A 20,077-nucleotide genomic window follows, 5' to 3' on the forward strand; every position below is an offset into this window, starting at 1 on the left:
GTATATATATATATATATATATATATATATATGTGTGTGTGTGTGTGTGTGTAAAACCAAAAAAACAAATTGTTTCTGGGAAATTATAGCATACGGTTTAACAGTTTATTGATTTTTATTTACAATCTTGCAATTTCAACCAAACCTATATTAACTTTGTCTCTATCAATATTTGATAGCCATTTAGATAACCTAGTTTCCCTGGTGACATATTTATACTAGCCCAGTTCATACAAAAATGTTCAATTATCATAGAAAACCAAATGATTACGTTTGTAAGACAATAGAAACACATAAAGGTAATCAATAAATGTAAAATGTTATGACAACGCAGCTCTGCTCAGTAGGTAAGTGACAGTTCAGTCAACTGGCCGCAAAATCTCTCACACTGGCCCAGCCGTCCATATTGTTGAGCCCTGCAGTAAAGAGCTCAAACGGCCGACAATATGAAGGATAAAGTCATTAATGGAACGGCAGTTTCTGAGGAATATCATTATAACACTGACAGATTATTACTGTCCATTTCCCTCAGTTTTAAATCAAAATCCTTACAGAATCATTGCTTCTTAATCTGAGCAGATGTGTTAATGAAAGAGTGTTTTAATTGATTTACTTATTTTCACATTTTATTTTAGTTGTAATGTTTAACCAATCATAGTTGGAGTGTTGTGAGTTGGGTGGGGTGGGTTTACAGTATGTTTGGGCAGCAGAGACAGATGTGTGTTTGTGCTCTGTGGTCAGGGAGTGGTGTTTAGAGAAGGAGGCGCTGGATCAATGGGGCCTGTGTGCGTGTGTAAAATGCTCTAGTATATGTTTGTCTGTGTGAGGTGTGTGTTTGATAGACAAGTCCAGAGATTGTGGGGTTTACTATAGTAGGCTAGCGGTGCACAAAATGATATTCATGAGCTACATGCAAAGATTTTATTTATTTATTATTATTTTTAAAAAGCAGATAAAGTTAAAAAAAAGTGTCATATATAACATATGACTGTATTTAACTGTTAAAAAAAAAAAAAAAAAAAAAAAAAAGTCAGTTCTGGGCATTGTTGATGAATATCTCCCCCTAGTGGCGGTCAGTAGCACTGCTGTAATCCCCAGAGATCGTCAGAAAAACGATAAACAGAAAACACTACAGTTCAAAAGTTTAGGGTCAGTAAGTTTTTCCTTGAAATAAATGAATATTTTCATACATCAAGGATGCATTAAATTGATCCAAAGTGACAAAAGATTTTTATTTGAAGTAAATGCTGTTCTTTTGAACATTGTTCATCAAAGAATCCTGGGGCAAAAAGCATATTCTCAGCATATTGGAATAATTTCTGAAGGATCATGTGACACTGAAGACTGGAGTAATGATGCTGAAAATTCAGCTTTGCATCACAGGAATAAATTACATTTTAAAATATAATAAAATAGAAAATTGTTCTTTTAATTATAGTATTACTGTCATGTTACTGTTTTACTGTACTTTTAATTAAATGCAACATTAGTGAACATAAGAGACTTTAAAACATTAAAACAGCTTACCAACCCTACATTTTTGAATGTGTGTGTGTGTGTGTGTCTGTATATGTACATATTTCTTTTTTTACCATTTATAATTCTGCTGCTTCGATGTGACAAATCAGTTGTTCAAAATGCAATTAGTATGAAGTCAGAGAAAACTTTTTGTATTAATATAAAATTGAGAAAATGTGGTTTAAAAAGTTTTTAGATGGAGATCATAAAATATTTTAGATGAATTAAAAGAACTTTTCTACTCTCTTTAGGAATGAAGCGTCCATTGAGTCCTGTTGAAGACGGGTCGCTGACTGAACAGACTGGGCATGAGGGTGTGTCCTCTGAAGGGGTGGAGTTTACAAGACGGGAAGCCCCACCGATAAACTCTCGTCCGAAGCGGGAGCGCAAACACAGGTCGTACACACTCTGTGAAGTGTGCAACATTCAGCTGAACTCCGCAGCACAAGCACAGATACACTACAATGGCAAAACACACCAGAAAAGACTCAAACACATAAACAACAACAACACAGGTATGATATGTGTGTCTTTCTCTGGTGTTCCTGTCATAACTGGAGCTCAAAAACTGGAGCTTCATGCTTAACATTATCCACCCAAATTGGGCATGTTCCTGGATCAACATCCTGGAAGTGCTTATCTGGCAACAAATCGATGACCTCTGATTTAGGGAATAGTTTTAAGCTACTGATTTGTGGTTCCAGGACCAATAAATGATGTGTATCTGGGAACATGATTTATTAGGGTGAATCACACTGTGTACTGTATGTTCTTGTGCATGTTGCTTAACATGATTTACCCAAGCAGGACAACATTCCTATCAACCAATCAGATTTTAGGTGTAAGTTTAGATGTAGAGCTGGGGCTGGGTCAACAACATTTTTATCAGCCAATCATTTCCCTCTGATTTCAAGGGTTGCTTTGAGCAGGGGATTCCTAACTTTTTGATCCCACAGACCCCAAAAATGATAACTCAAATGACAGCCATATTTTAATGTATAAAGACCACATATACTGTGGAAAACGTTATCTGTAAAATATTTAGTTTCTATTAAGCTGACACTGATTTTCTACCTACTATTAGGGTACTGTATAAACCTGAAGAAAAATTTTAAAACTATGGTTGTCAGTCAAAGAAATTTTTATTTTATTTTATTTTATTTATTTTTTAATGTAATTTTATTTTATATGTAATTTTATTTAAATTTGATTTATTTTATTTTTATTATATTTTATATATTTTATTTCACCCTTAAAGGCAGGGTATGTGATTTTTCAAAAACACTTTAGAAAACTGATTCGGGCCGAATAGCAAAACAAACTTGTAGCTTTATGTTTCCATGGTGATGCGGCTTTAAAGCCCAGTTGATAGGTCAGGAAGGAGCAGTAAGGTGCTGTAAGTCTAGATGTCGGTCTGGAGATAATTGCAGGAGAGAAAGTTAGGCAGCTGGTGGCAGCTTTGTGTCGTGCAGCGTTATTTCCCCAGAAATGGGTGGAGTCAAGACAGAATCACGTGATTAGAGGTGGAATTTGCCAAATTATTTGAACAACAGTAGAATAATCCAGTAACACGTTTGTCCTCGCACACAAAAACAGAGCTCTGCATAAACCTGCACAGACAGCAAGTACATGCAAATGCCATACACTCGAAACCCAGGCCTGCAAACATAATTTCCCTTCTCTTGTAATGCAAATGTGAAATTAAAGCTAACTTCCATGCTGTTGATTCTTACACATAAAGACACACGCATGCACGGCCAATCATATGAGCAGCAGTCAGACCCACTTCAGGTGCAGGCTCTCATACAAATAGGCCATAATTACATAGCAACCGAACATGTTCACCATGGAAATGCTCGACGTGACGACGCCCCCTTCAGCAACGGGGTACAGGCACTCACAGTCTCGGAGCCATCTAGATTTTATGCAGTTTTTGTGTGCGAGCGTGTCAGGGTCTTAGCATGATTCTACATGGTGAAGCTGTATGTTGTTTACGGGGAACTTCTGAAATGCTTGCCTATGTGTGAGTGTGCGTGTTTGCATTCAAGCACTAAGATATAAAGGCTCATTGATTAGCTATTCTGCTAATGTTCGACAGCATAATAGAAGTCAAATTAGACTGGACAACCTTTCCCATGAGCATACAGCAATGCCTGAAGCCTAACTGAAGCTACACACACATAACACATCTGCTTGCATACACAAAACTGTGACTGACTCCTTCAGTACTGTATGCGTCTTTCTCATTTTAAATGGACGGCACTATACAGCACAGTTCAGTAGCCAGTAATGCTGCATCATTAGCTACAGTTCCTTAATTTTGTGAGAGAATCTAAACATTTGGAACATGAGCAAGAAGAAATAAAATGTGTAGTCATTTTGGGTAATAGCCATTTTTGAGAGTAATGTAATTGGTTGTCCATGATAAATAAATACAAATAAACAAATGCCATAAACACAAATTAATTTTTTTAATATATTTAAATGCATTAAAAAATATTGACAATTACTGTCTTTTTAAAAATATTTTCTAATGAAAGGCAATGCATTATTAAACAAATCATTTGAGTGAATGATTCAGTGATTCACTCTTAAAACAGTCATTTGAGCTGTATCCAAATATGCATACTTGCCTACTATTTAGTACGCAAAAAAGAGCATGTCCAAATTTACAGTATTCATAAAACTGCAGATGAAAGTACTCAGATTCCCTACTATTACAGGTGATATTTTGTGCATCCAATGGATGCTCAAATATCTCATGAGGCCACAGGAGAGGAGTTGTGAATGTCATGTGACCTACCAGCGTTGCATTGCTTTGCTACCAAATCCTACATGGTGGATGTAGTAAATCTGAATTTCATTTATACTACACACACATACATACTATAAAACATAATTTTTAACAGTCACTTAGTAATTACTTATTGCTCATCGTTCTGAAAAGCGAGGTGTGCTCTGATTGGCCAGCTATCCAGTGCGCTATGATTGGCCGAATACCTCAAGCGTGTGACGGAAATGTTACGCCCCTTACCATACTGTGATGGAGCGACGAGACAAAAACATTAAAACCCATTATAAACGCGGCATTTGTTGCATCCAGTGGGGACATAATTACTCATTATAATGACTTATACTGTCTTTTTACGCGTTGCGTTGCATCGCGCCGCGTAAACATTAAACCATGTCTGCATTTGTGATCAGAGAAACGACAAACAACAAGCGCTACTCTACACTGCTCAAAACTCGCGTTTGAATCGTCAGTGGCAAATCCTTTAAATATGAAAACATACTCATATTCTTTCTTTGTGTGAACATTTGGGCAGTGTTATTCAAATCGTCCCACATCGTGACGTAGACATGTGGGGGTGTGTTTTAACGAGGCGTTTTAGGAGGGCATGGACGATTCTTTTATAAAGAATATCTCTTTGGGTTTGAGACTTTAGTCTTTGCAACTTTAGGTATCTTATCTATTCACAAACAGCTTGTAACACTCCAAAGAGAAAGGAAAACTTGAAATCGCATCATATGACCCCTTTAAATGCAGGGAGACGTGAAAGAGGAATCAACTCAATATTCGCGCTCAGTCTGAAACACGTCTCTGCTTGTGCGTGCTTTGGCAGTGTTCAAGAACAGCGCATGACGAATTGACTTCTCTTTCGTTTCTTCTTCTTGTGGTTTAAAACTGCTTGAACGTGTAAATTGCCAAATTAATCTGCGAATCACATGCGTGCCGAATGGCAGGGTCCAGTCTGTACGAATCACGGATCAACTGTGCTCTGTTAAAGGTGCAAAAGGTGATTGTCTTCAGAAACATTTTTTGTTATGCTGTCTAAATGTCTAAATGTATTTATCTGTATTTATATATTCTGTGGAAGGCGTAGGACCAAGAAATGTTCATCCAATCAAAACGCTCGGTCCGAGCGTTTTAATTGGCTTTCTTACCTGCCTGTCAACGTATGTATTAGCATACCTCTGCGCACCCGGTTCGCACAGACAGGATACGTCATCAACGCGTTCACGCACGCTGTGCAGACAGAGAGAGAATGGCAGACAAACATCAACAACCCGATCTTCCTTCCTGGTATTGTAGTACTTTTAAAGTTTTCTCACCGGTGAATGACACATGATGTAGCCCAGCGGTTCCCAATTCCAGTCCTCATCAACACGTCATGTTTTGGTAACGGTACGGTTCACTTGGAACCTCAACCGAGGTGGTACTAAAAAAAGTACCAGGTAACAGGCACTGTACCCAGTGGAAAACCCCCCCAAAAGTGAACCATACCGAGCCGTACCATGCAGTGGAAAAGCGCCATTAACCGGCTCGTTAGAAGTGAGCTACGTGCATGAACTGTGTTCCGATCGATATGATCCCTACACAATGTTCATTGCTCCCTACTCCCTGAGCAGGGGAAATCCGTTGGAAGTTTACTTCACTTCGGGACATTCATTCACGGATTTGCGCTGCGCAGCGTCTTCACACACAGACGAAACTTACTAGAGAAGTGTGAAGTGTGACATAATATACCTCTGTAAATAAATACTATTTAAATTTACGTCTCGCACACTTTAATACCCTTTGTATGGAACATATGGCGCTTCAAACTGGAATTGGGAACCACTGATGTAGCCTATTGTAGTAATGTTGTCTCTGGTATTATGGTCTGTGAGCGTATATGCGTTCAGGGGGCGTGGCTTTGGATGGCGATTGCAGGGAGGGTGGGATGTTCGCTTTCAGTGCTATCAAGCTAAAGTTAGCATTTTCCAAGATCTCCTACTGCACCTTTAAACCCCTAATATATGACAGATCACAGCAATCTTTCATTTACTAATTTAACATGAAATCATCAAATTGCTACTCCATATCAATTAATGAAAATGAAAATACAATGAAAATACAGAATAATTAGAACAGTCATTAACGCGCGGTGCAATAAATAACATAGTGTCATATCTATACACATTTTTCCCAGAATGTTCTTGCGACTCGGTAGCAATTCTTCCACGGCCTGGTAGTGGGTCGCAATATTTGACTCAATTAACGTTATTGTTAATAAACTCAATACAATAAAATGAGTGTATTTTAAATTATACGCATTCCAGAACTCACTGTATTATACTTTTTATACATTTTAGAAGTCATTCTACTCAACAGTTAAAACTAAATTCTAGATTGCCTATGGTAAAACTGAAAATAATTTTTAGAAGAATTAAATGCATTTGTGTTGATGTGTGTGTGTGTGTGTGTGTGTTTGTGTTTCACTTTCATGTCATTAGGGAAAGGCAAAAGCCTGGAAACTTGATTTACGGCGACACTCAAACACACACACACACAGACACGCTAAGTAAGAGTCTTATCACTGCTCACCTTCTGTTGACTCCTCCAGGCCCCTGTACTCAAACCCACATAATCAGCATGACTGCACACACACACACACACACACATGCCATGAGGAGGGTAAGATGAATATGTGCTTGCAGGGATATCATATCTACCTTTTATTTTGTTCCATTTAAATAATTATAATCAGTCTGTTGGATTGTTTGCATACATGAACAATGGCTATACAAGACTCTGTATGTTTAAATCCCTCTGAGCATCTGCTTTTGTCCACATTTGTTAACGGTCCACTCTAGCTGACAGACCATTTTACTTCACCCCATCTATTTCTCTCTAAAAACAGATTTCCCCCTCTACCCTTTTCTCTTTATTTTCCAACTCTTCTCTCTCGTTCTTCATTTTACCTCATTCTTATCTGTCCTTCCCCTTATCTCAACACCCCCACCATCCCAATCCCCAGACAGGTGCATCATGGGTATGCTACGTAATGTGACTGCTGAGATTAGCAGTCTTCTCTCAGGCTGCCCTGGACACACACATACACACTCAAAATAGCGGTACATAGTAGATCTGCTGTGTATTTGTGAGTAAAGATCAATCCGCTAACACCGTAGTTTCAGCCTCAATCTTAAGTAACAGCTGGAGAATTTCTGACATCTCAATCCTGCTTACTATCAATCCTTAGCATCAATCCTGCTAACCATTATGACTATATATGATAGATGTATATCCTGGCCAGTGACCAATATTTGGCCAGAAATGTGGTAATTAAGTAAAACTCACTGTAGCAGTTTGTACATCTCATGTACTTCAATTATTCAATATTACTAATTAAATTATATGATATTGCTATTTGCTATTTCATATTTAGTTTTATAAATAATACTGTTTTTGTGTCACGGAATGTAGTATTAAGAGTTTTTTAAGGCAAGAATGTAGTTGTTCAGACTTCAAATATGCAGTTTGTAAATAAAAATTTGAAAATTTGCTTCAACGTTTTTGGAGGTGTGAGTTCCAGGGCTTCAGTTCATAAACCCGCAGAGATCGCCTCACCTCAGCCAGTTCTTCTGGAATTTACATCTGGCTCTGATGTCTCTATAGTGGTTAAACATGAGATATAATTTGTTTTGGGTAAATCAGGAATTATTAATCTATTAATAATTAATCTATTATTAGTTCCAGAGCAAATAGTTTCGACTGAGGGCAAAATCTCATCATATTATTATATTTTATTATATTTTATAGATAACGTTAATGCTGTATATCAGAGTGCTGCCTTTGTTCTTTTGACTGAATTGCCTAGCAACTTTTGTGATGGCTGTTGTTGTTGTTGTTTATTAAATATTATTATTCAATAAATATTATTTTATATAAATAATAGTATTTAATAATGGTATATAGCATTGAGAAACGATGTGTGTGTGTGTGTGTGTTTGTGATGGTGATTTTAGTTACATTATTTTGCCATTAGATGGCGGCAAGAGACTGTTTTTATGAGTGAGTCAGCAGTAAAGACTTTTATATTGAAAGCAGCCAACAAATGCACTGAGCAATGCTGTCAATGGAAATCACCCTTAACAGATGAAAGGATAGTATGACAAAGATATCGCTTTCCTCAGCGGATATTCAAACTAATGTTTTATTGTGAATATGAGATTGAGCTGAAGAATGAATGCTGTATCAGATGCAGGTAATCACACTCGTTCAGTCAGTCTCTCTCATAATACTCATAATACTCATAATGTGTCTCATAAAAAACATAATACAGTGAGCTTTTAATACAGTAATATAATAAGTTTTCAATGAAGCAACTCTACTTTCCTTCATTGCTAGTTCTAAATTGGCGTTTTCGAATTAGTAGCTGAGGCTTGGGCTCAGCTGTTAAACTGTCAACTTTAGATTTGAATCCGTGGCGAGCGGAAGTAGTTCTGCACAAAACAGGGCTTTTAAAGACACTCTGTTGTTGTTTCTTATGTATTTACACACTCGTGCCGTTGAACTGTTGTATAAATGCAATATCACACTCGTAGCCGTGAGATATGGCTGTATCAGCACACTGTGATTACCTAAGGCACTGCTACTGGTGTGATATTGCTCATATATGCTATGAAATTGATACATTTGAATATTTAAAAATATGAAGTTACATTTCAAGTTAATTTGAAATGCATTTAAAATATTTATTTTAAATTTCATATATAAGGCCTTTATATTGCCATGGCCTGCTCTCTCGATATTGGTATCTACATTGGTTGGTAAAAAACCAAAACCAAGCTGCTAATAATTGTGACCTTTAGCCAGCCACTTATCCTGAAGCCTCTTCAAGGGTATAGTATTGTGTTGTATTGTAAAGCTCTTTAGATGAAAGGTGGCTGCTAAATAGCAAATTTATGTAAGTGTGTGTACAGTATTGTCATTTATACCAATGTTTGCTTTAGTGAACACTTGCTGGTATTTTTTGGTACAGTGCTTCATCTGTGTGTGTTGTGTAATTGTGTTTTGCATGTTTATTCTGCTCCTCTGTTTGTCTTTCTCTGTCTTTCATGCTGTCCGTCTCTGGTCTCCTCTAATGCAGCGTGAGGTATTGGATTATAGCGACTCTGTGTCTGTGTGTGTGTGTGTGTGTGTGTGTGAGAGATTTATTAAAGGCTGAAATTTTCTGCATGAGTGTGTCTGCACAGCTGCGTTTTTCTGCCATTCCAGTGTACTCTCTCAATCTCTCTCTCTCTCTCTTTCTTTGACTTTCCTCTTTTATCACCATTTTTTATTCGATTATTCACAGCTTCTCTCTTTTTTCATTGTTTCACCCTATTACTCTTCACGTGGTCTAATGTCACTTCTCTGAGAGGAAGATGGAAGAGTTCAATGTCCAACAGATTTTAACTTTTTTTTTAAGGTGATGTTATTTGTGGCCATTATAATAATACCGCACAAATAATGATTTATGAAATGAAATAATAATTACTTATTTTCCTTGTAGCCTATTAGAAAGTTTGAATTGTTGGTAAAACTGTTTGTGACTTTATTTATTCATTTAGACAGAAATTTCATCAAACAGAAATTCTAAATTAATGAAGTTGTCAAGCACTCCTACTGTCCCCTTATCTGCAATTGGTCAGTCAAACAGCAAAGCTTTTACACTTCTCAGAAATTCAACAATAGATTACTGTAAAAATGTACAGTAATTTAACGTCACAATAATGACGCACGTCCGGTTTAATTAGATTACTGTAAAAATGTACAGTAAGCTTTCGTCACAATAATAAATTCAACAATAGATTACTGTAAAAATGTACAGTAATTTAACGTCACAATAATGACGCACGTCCGGTTTAATTTTGTCGCATATACTCTGCGGTTTATTAAGATGTAAAACTAGAGGTCAGACAAATTAATCACAGCACACAGAGAGAGTGTACGGATTCAACCTTGGAGCACACTCAAGCGTGAGGATATTTCACAGCGTAACACTTTACCAAAGGAACGTCACATTCAGTTCAGAGAGCGACACCGGGTCTTTCATTGTTATTCATGTATTAATTTATGCACGGGGAGTGAGTGAATGGAGCTGTATTATGCAGATGAGTTAGTGTTTCATGATGAAAATTTTCCGGTTGGCTGATCTGGGTGGCTGCAGTTAATGATAAAGTATGGCAGACCGACAGGAACAGAGGGTGAAATAGACGAAGAGAGAGAGCAAAAGAGTATTTATTACTAAAAACAATCTGATCCAGAAACATATTGGTCATGGCGCTGGATCATCACAGAGGCATTTACATCACCACCATTAGCATCATGGCCGTTGTCATCAGCATCATCATCACCGTCTTCATCGTCATCAGTGTATTAAATCACAAGGGCATAATATGTCGTGTCAGCAACTCTTCCTATGGTTCCCTGAACCGACAGCAGACAAATCACTCCACTCTATTACACATCAATGTTCATCAGCGTGCACAAGGTGGAGTTTGTGTGTGCGTTTTTGTTTACATTGAATTATTTTCCCAATTATACACGGCTGTTCTTATGTTGTAGCTGCGCAACAACTCTCTTCATGCCGATGAAGAGGAAGGACAGCGAGAGGAATGTACTGGAGTCGTGTCGTGAAGGCTAAGGTTTGCAAGCGCGTGCTTTGTTGGGCAGCGCTTGACTGAGCGAGTCTTTGCTTGGGGTGATGTCTGTAGCGTGTAATTAGGATTTCATCATTTCTCTCATTCAGGCGAAAAATGGCACAATCTGGATTTGAACACACACACCATGAGAAAAAACAACAGCACACTTCTAGTCTTCCTCTATGTTTCTGAAGACGTCTCTCACACATACACACACAAACTCATACTGTTATTCTCAGTGTGGTTAAACCCCATTGGCTGGTCAGGGGAATGGATGTCCTAATCCCTTTATCAGACCAAACAGATGCTGCCCCAGAACAAAGAGGGGTCCAGTGTGAGTGTGTGTGCGCATGTGTGACATTGAGCGCAGGTCACTGGAGTATATGTGTTTGACTCAGGCTAATATGCTGCTGTGAAATATTCAGGTTTTACATTCTCATCAAATCACTTCAGATTCATCGTGACACCCATATTATGGGATGTTCATTTGAATGTTGCAGAAAGAATGTGAATACCCATGCACACTTTGAACGCATAATCCGTCATGTTTTATTTTAAAATATTGTCAATATTGTCATTATTTTATAATGTTCTGAAAATCTTTTTACACCACCATAAAATTATTTATATTACAAAAAGACTAACATATCTCTATTCTGTAGTGTGTTTTGTTTATTTATTATATATATATAAATATATTAGTACTAAGTTTTTGTTTGCATAATATATGTGTATACTGTGTATATTTATTATGTATATGTAAATACAAACATGTCACGGTTGCCTACTGTTAGGAGCGAGGAAATGAGGGATTTCACACAGAACAGTCTTTAATGATCCACAGGAGGAAACACAGGGTAGCCAGGAGACACATGTAGCACAAAGACGTTCAGAACCGACAAACACAGACTGCACAGACTGGGGCTAAATACACAGGATAATTGGGAAGACACAGGTGTATGGGATGACTAATTAAACTAAACGAGGACAGGAACAAGAACAAATAAGGGAATACTAGAACAGAAACGGGGGCAAAACAGAACATAGACAGTCCAGAATCCTGACATATCGCCTCCCTCCCGGAAGGTGCATCCTCGCACCGTAGAACAGAGGCGGGGAATGGGTGGGAACTAAGGTGGAGGCTCAGGAGGAGGACAGACACCCGGGAGGGGGCCGACAGACAGAGACCAGGGAGGCGACGAATGAGGGAGGAGACAGGAGGGGCCCGGAGCAGGAGGAGCCAAGCAGGACCCAGGCCACAGCCATGATGGCAGACCACGGTGGAGCCGGCGGAGGGAGGAGCCATGGAGGAGGAATGGCCGCCGAATCCAGGGGGCCGACCAATGGCGGCGGAGCAGGTGGTGGAGGAGCCCGAGGCGGAGACGGAGAGCCAACGAGCCAGGGGGATGGCGAGGATCCGGGGGGCCAGGGTGGAGCCGAGGGCTCTGGCGACCGAGGCGGAGATCCGCGGCAGAGCCGGAGCGACTGAGGACCAAGGTGGAGCTGACGGGAGGAAGGAGCCCAACGGAGCCGGTAGGACAGAGCGACGAGGCGCAGCCAGAGGAGAGGAGTCCAGAGGCGATGGCGGGTCGACGCCCGACCAAGGCGGAGGACGGAGCGACGAGGTGCAGCCGGAGGAGCGGAGTCCTGAGGCGATGGCAGGTCGACGTCCGACCAAGGCAGAGCCGGAGGGACGAGGGAGCCCGGTGGATCGACGGGTGACGGTGAAGGCGAGGGAGCTAGGAGCCGAGGTGGAGCCGCTGGGTCTACGGTCTGAGGCGGAGTCCGGGCCTCGGAGGCTGAAGGCAGAGGTGAGGGATTCTCCAGCCAAGGCGACGCTGGAGGATGGCAGACCCGCGGAGCTCGCACTGCAGCCGGAGGAGCGGAGTCCTGAGGCGATGGCAGGTCGACGTCCGACCAAGGCAGAGCCGGAGGGACGAGGGAGCCCGGTGGATCGACGGGTGACGGTGAAGGCGAGGGAGCTAGGAGCCGAGGTGGAGCCGCTGGGTCTACGGTCTGAGGCGGAGTCCGGGCCTCGGAGGCTGAAGGCAGAGCTGAGGGATTCTCCAGTCAAGGCGACGCTGGAGGATGGCAGATTCGCGGCGCTCACACCGTAATGATGGTGGGTTGAGGGCGAGCAGCGGGGCTGCCAGACGACAGCGGTGGAGGAGGCAGGAGCGGGTGGGAGGGCAGGCATTTGTGAACCTCCGGGCATTCAGGGCTAAACTCTGGATCAGGAGCCTCCTCTAGGCTGAACACGGGAACAGGATGGCGCTCTGGACTGGATTCGGGGACTGGAGCCCTCTCCTCTTCGGTGTGGCACATTCGCCACGCCCTACTCAGCTCACCCTCAGCCACAGTGCAGGGGGTGGAGCTCCTCTCCGCGCTCACACCGTCCGCGGCTTTCTCTCTCGTGACAGGCATTGTCGCCGGCTCTCGCACCTGGTCTGACGGGTTCAGCTCTACGTCCGGGCCAATCCTCTGCTCAGTCGCTCGGCTTTGCGCTGGTTCGCTGATTGCGGCGGGCAATGGCTCTCCGTCAACGGTGGCTCGGGCTGGTGCTTCGCATCGCGGGGAGATGGTGGGCTGGGTCGGGAGTGGTACTGGCAAGATCCCCCTCGGGGCAGACGGTGAACGGGGATCCGTGTCTCGCAGTGTCCACTCCACAAAGGCGGCGAAACTCGCTTGAGGGCCTTACTCGGATGACGCCACTCTGTACGCCGATTTTAGGCTGGCATCATAGAATGCAAAGAGCGCGTCGTCCTGGTAGCTGGAGAGGTTGGCAAGGACCAGGAACAGTTTGGTGTGGCCCTCGAGCGATCTCTCCCCCTGCTCCAGCAGGAAGAGGAGGTACTCCGGGTGGGTGAAGGGATCTATACAAAGAGCACAACGGGGGAAAAAAGACACTGAGGAAAACATGGAAACACGGTTGCCTACTGTTAGGAGTGAGGAAACGAGGGATTTCACACAGAACAGTCTTTAATGATCCACAGGCAGAAACACAGGGTAGCCAGGAGTCACACGTAGCACAAAGACGTTCAGAACCGACAAACACAGACTGCACAGACTTGATGTGCAGGAAGCAACCTCAAGCTCCATATGACACTATGTTGGCAGAGCAGCCTGTCTGTGTGCGTGCTTGTGTGTGTTGCATATATCTCATCATCTAATCAAAGTGGGGTAATGTTGTGCATGACTGTGACAAATCTCTTTCTCACTCTCTCGTACGCACACACGGTCTTTTTCAGAAGTTAAAGGAGTAGCTCACTGAAAAATGAAATTTCAGTCATTTACTCACTTTCATGTCATGCCAAACCTGTTTGACCTCGATCTTTCTAGAACACAAAAGGAGAAATTCTTAGAAATGAATGGCTTCTATCACGCTTGCAAGAGTCATTCCTTTGCTCGACCTTTACACTCTGCTTTATGGACTTCTTTTTACTGGTTTTCCAGTCTCTCTCTCTCCCTCACATTGTCTCTCAGTTTCTCTTTCCCAGGTGCTTAAGACTTGAGCTCCATTCTTTCCATTCTCTGTCTCTAAATACACATATGTATTCGCTGTCTTTGTCGTCCCCCCAGCCCCTGTCATTATTCCATAATGTCATGCAGCAGGAGCGCCAGCAGTGTGGGATGTTGTTTGCTTTAGGTTGTAAGCCTTTTTGTTCTTCGATTTTCCAGGTTATGTGTGTGAAAACTTTTTCTCTCACGCATATTCCTTTTGCTAGTGGCACTTGTTCGCACAGTACCTAAATCTGTCAAATTGTTGTGCTCAAAATGTTCATTCACTGCTTTACAGCAGAGGTTTTGCATTCATTGGGTGGTATTTTAAATCTACACAAATCTCCATGTATGTTTCTTATGAAAAAATAATGATAAATTAAACTGAAATGTGTATAAAGGAAATAATCTGCATAGAACTGCACTGAAAAAATGGTATAGAAACCATTTTTATCTTAAAAATTGCTAGTAAATTTTCAATTACAAAGAAACAGCAAGCAACACATTGAATTAAACATTAACTTTTGAAGTAGAAAAACTGAAGTACCGTATTGACCCCGAATATAAGACAACCCTGATTATAAGACGACCCCCCTTTTTTCAGATGTACCTTTTGGAAAAAGGCTTTTTAAAAACCAAATCTTGTTTTTTCTCAGGAAAACACATTTTGTCTTCAATTATTTTCATATTGCATATTTTTCCTATTTTAATTTTTGTTTTGAAAGTATGGTAAAAACTGGTCAAATGTACCAACAATCACATTTAAAAAATATACACTTTTTGATATACCATAAAAAAAAATAAACAGGTAGCCCATCTGAATTAGGACATTTAGCCTATCCATCTAATAGTAGCCTACCAAAATCTTATTAACAGTAGAAGTTAAATCTTACTGTAGTCTTCAAATCTGGGTACTGTCTTACGTTTTAAAATCACAAAAGAGTTTGGTCCCATCAGGCTACACAGCAAATTTGAAAGTGTTAAATTAACACTTTTTCGGGGTTTATATAGGTCCACACTAAATAGTTAAACTAACACTTTAAATAAATAGTGTTACTTTTTTTTACACTTACATAGAGTAAAAACAACACTGTAAGTGTTCACCGTTAAATTAGTGTGTGTTTTTCCTCCCCCTCATTTACACCAAGTTAGTGTTGAAACTACACTAGGTGTGTCAATATCTTAACACCAAGAGACTCATTTCCACACTAATATAGCGTTCATACAAACCCAGATTAAGGTAATTAAGTTGGGATTCTATAGCATTCCTGCCAACATTTCACCATTGTCAACATCATTCCAACAGAATGTTTTCATCTATTGACATCTGATGACTTTTTGCCAAAGATTTGGTGATGTTTTTGAAATTCTCGTCTACACCCTCAGCCAAACCAAGCTATGTGACTGACTTAACTTAATTAGAACACAAACAAAGAGTTGTACATGGACGTCCGAGAGCTGTAGGTCAATATAATGCAAGTGAACACGTGCAATCAGTTAAGAGTCCAAAAGGAACATTTAGACACATTATGCCAGTGATTTTCAATCCCTGTCCTGTGGACCCACTGCTCTGCATGTTGTATGCATCTTCGACAGCTGATCTGATGGGGTTAAGAGGAATAACAGAAATCACATCTTGACGAGTTTGGCTATGCAGTTCCGTGGTGAGGTCCTCAAGGTCTGAAACAACTGATGATACCAAGCTATTGGCTACTCCACTGCACTGTAATTTGGCCACAATTGAGGCACATATATCTGCCGTCTCTCTCCTGGAAAAGGTAACATTTTCAATGAGAGCAACTTGGGGATCACTTTCTCCGACAAACAAAGAACCTGACTGATTATTAACATTCTGTTTTGCCTTTTCAGCGTCCATGTTAAAACTGTTGCTGGCCATTGCGGCTTGATTTTGCACTGCTCTCTCGGTCTCTTCATGGTCAGTTGAAGAGAGTGAAAGAGTATCAGTGCATGTGCTGGGGGTTGATGATCTTGTGGGTGAAAATTCTTGAGAAAAACAAAACAATTTTCATGTTTTCTCTAAAGGCATTAAATCAAACAGGGCTTTGTCTAAATGTTCTTTACTTCTGTAGCAAGAATTTTGCATCACAAATCCAATTAAAGGGTTAGTACAGCAAAATAAAAAAAATGTCATTAATTACTCACCCTCATGTTGTTCCAAACCCATAAGAACTTCATTCATCTTCAGAACACAAATTAAGATGTTTTTGATGAAACCTGAGAGCTTTCTGAACCATCCATAGGCAGCAACGTCATTGCAACTTTCAAGGCCCAGCGCTGCGCATACTACTCGAATAGCATAGGAGAATGATGTGGAAGTGAGAAGATTCTTGAATAAAGTCTTTATTTTTGTACACAGAAAGTTCTCTCATCACTTCAAAACATTAATATTGAACCACTGTGGTCACATGGACCGTTAATGATATCTTTTCTACCTTTCTGGGCCTTGACAGTTGCAATTATGTTGCAGTCTATGGAGAGATCAGAAAGCTCTTGGATTTCATCAAATATCTTAATTTCTGTTCTGAAGATGAACGAAAGTCTTACAGGTTTGGGAGCAATGAGGGTGAGTAAATAATGACAATTTTCATTTTTGGGTGAACTAACCCTTTAAAACAACAATAAAAATAGTAAAACTAAGGATACACCCTTGTCAGTTCTCATTCTCCTATATCTAGCTGCAGTCAACACTGTTAACCACCTGATCCTTTCGTCCACCTTTTCATGATTGGATATTAACCCAAACAAATCTGTGACAATATTCAATAAACTGCTAAACTCACAAGTGAGCACTTAATTGTATCCTGCTAATGTTGTACCCTGGACCATTTTAGACAACGTTTGAATTATTAGCACTTCTTATGTTATTGCCTCCTCATGATGAATCACTTGTTGTATTCTCCAATTTTTAAGTCAGTTTAGATAAAAGCGTCTGCTAAAGGTAAATGTAAATGTGTTTCTGACCCAAATGCATTTTGTCCCCAGGATAATTACACTGGAGTCCTTGAAAGAATATCTAAAGTGTTATTATATACTTACCCTCAGACAAACCAGCAGAAATATTTTCTTCTGGACATCTTACTGTTAGGCATAAATGTGGACTGCCTTCAATCAATTCATGGAAGATGTCCTCTTCCACAGTTGTGTCTGTATCAAAGACTTCAAGAGCAGCAGTTCTTGCTAAAGCGAATTTGCTCTTAACTGAAAAGTAATTTTAACAGTAACATGAAACAAATATACAAAAAAATATACACATACATATATACATATATATATATAACTTTACAAGGTTTAATTAATTAACATGGACTAAGAATGCACAATACGTCTACAGCATTCAATAATCTTAGTTAATGTTAATCTCAACATTTCCTAATACATTATAAAAATCAAAAGTTGTATCTGTTAACATGAATGCACTATGAACTAAAATGAACAAACAGTTCTACTTTTATTAATTAATACTGAAGTTAGTAATTGTTAGTTTGCACATTAATGTTAACAAATGAGACCTTATTGTAAAAAGTTAACATACACAAGCCCTGTGTGCTTATACCTCAAGCATAGTTCCTATATGACATTTCTAAGCAGTGGCACAAGATTCTTAGCTTACCTTCAGTGAGAAAGTCTTGGAACGTACTATCGCTGTGCAGTTTTACACATTTCTTCACGCCTTGATACTGAACTTTAACCAACATGACGAAAAGCTGTTGGTCAAGAAAAATGCAAATTATGACGTTGTTAATATTAAAGAAAATCCAGCGAGCCGCTGTGGTCAAAAGCTCAATTTGTCACCCCACAAATGTTAACGTTACATTAATTGCAGCAAGTTAACTCGTATCTACTATTGCAGATGAAGCGTGCGCACGTCAAACACGTGTCTCATAGGAGCGAATAGTTCATAGTCATATGCTGGCAGAAAACATAAATTCAGCAAAACGCTTCTTACTTGATTATCTGATAATTTATCTCCGCTGCCTTTTACTTTGCAGACGAGAGTAACAGCGATATACTTAATATAAATTACTCGGACCATCCGAAGCCGTGCTTTCAAGGTCCACGTATAAAAAAAATTAAAAACCGCGCGTTACTGATTGCTGCTCACTTAAACAGCCAGAGATTATTTGTGTAACAATGCAGTTATACTAAAATACTGGAGACAAAAATGCATTACAATGTCTTATTTTGGCAACACAAATAACGTGAGACCCAAGAAGGGGATGCTGATATTTGCGTTAATTTAACTCATTAAACAGTTACACAAATTACAGAAATTACCTTGTTATCTACCCCAGATTCTAAGAAAACTTACGTTTAAAACTGCTAACATTAACAATGCCATTCTTACCTCAATTTGCTAGCTAACAAGTGGTGCAGCTAAATGGCCTCGAGATGCTGTCGGTGACCCTGAAAATAAGACGACCGCGTTTTTTCAGATGTATTTCCAAGAAAAAACCATTGTCTTATATTCGGGTCAATACGATAGTATTTTCATGTAAAACAGCCCAATATTTTTTATTTGATAAAAAAAATGGATAATTTCTAGTCACAATGTAATTTTAGTCTTACAATTTAACTAAAAAATCTATGTATTATTTTTTAAGTTCTTCACAAACACTTTTTAGTGTAACACATGATGGCATAAAGAGTAATAAAAATCTTGTGTGTTTATTTGTTGTTTAACTATTAAACACGACAGCAATAGTCACCACTTATGATGAACAGCAGTCAAAAAAAAAATTTGAGACTAGCTTTATTATTCCCTAAGCAAAGGGAGATATTGTCAACCTTGAAAATCTCAAGCTGCCAGTTTCTCTCTCTTGACTTCATCAGCAGTTTTTCTGTTTGACAGCCCGCCTTACCATTCAGATTCACTTGGACCTGTGCAAGTGTGGAGGAGGCAGATGGACTAGCAGACTAGCATGACCAGACAGTGAGACGCTAACCATGTGCTCGTACCAGCCATTTGGATTAAAAGGTGCAAGTAAATTAAGAAAAGAAACAAGATAACAAAGACTGCCTCCTTAGAAATGAAATGCTTACTGTACCATTTAAATATAGCCAAAAGCAGCCGTATGGTAGGTGTGTTTCGCTTGTTCTGAATGATGGGATTGATTGGCAGGCTGCTTTATTTACATCAGCCATATTTTCAGCTGAAAGGATTTCCACTGAGCGATACGCTAAGGTCATGATACCGCTCTGAATGTCTGTCTGCAGCTGTAATAGACCCTTAACGCTACTGGAGGAGTAAATCACTTCCTCCTTCACCTGCCCATCACCTGTTGTAATACGCCCTACTGCACTCTGGGATACTGAAGGCTTGAAGACTAATTGCTGAATTATTCAAATGATTCAAGAACAGTTTTGACTTTTGAGGACTTTTGAAAAGTACTCAATATTCTATACATTTTGCTCAAGCAATTGTGCGGTTACAGGTCTTGAGACATGTACAGTATATAGTTTCTTTTTGACTGTGGTTGTAGTTTAAAGGCATAGTTCACCCAAAAAAATTATATTTTGTAATTATTTACTTACCCTAATGTTTTTTGTTTGTTTGTTTTTTGTTGTTATTGTTGTAGTTGTTGTTGTT

The 20,077-nt window shown here is 39.8% G+C and overlaps 1 protein-coding gene and 1 long non-coding RNA gene across 3 annotated transcripts in view; one reads left to right on the forward strand and one right to left on the reverse strand.

Annotated features, from left to right (window-relative positions):
• The window catches only part of LOC107755570 (zinc finger protein 385D-like), a 98,514-nt gene that overhangs the window by 26,983 nt on the left and 51,454 nt on the right, over window positions 1–20,077 (forward strand). For both annotated transcript variants that reach the window (XM_016572442.1, XM_016572443.1), the window contains exon 2: window positions 1,770–2,033. In XM_016572442.1, the coding sequence (XP_016427928.1) occupies window positions 1,770–2,033 (264 nt within the window). The remainder of the gene's footprint in view (window positions 1–1,769; window positions 2,034–20,077) is intronic.
• On the reverse strand, window positions 5,589–18,166 carry LOC107755571 (uncharacterized). The gene is made up of 3 exons (XR_001641714.1): window positions 18,101–18,166; window positions 11,093–11,095; window positions 5,589–5,599 (listed from the first exon to the last, which is right to left on the reverse strand). It is a non-coding gene; the product is annotated as an uncharacterized LOC107755571 (long non-coding RNA).

The sequence above is a fragment of the Sinocyclocheilus rhinocerous genome, unplaced genomic scaffold (assembly GCF_001515625.1).
Source record: "Sinocyclocheilus rhinocerous isolate Xijiao unplaced genomic scaffold, SAMN03320098_v1.1 scaffold2849, whole genome shotgun sequence".
Lineage (NCBI taxonomy): Eukaryota > Metazoa > Chordata > Actinopteri > Cypriniformes > Cyprinidae > Sinocyclocheilus > Sinocyclocheilus rhinocerous.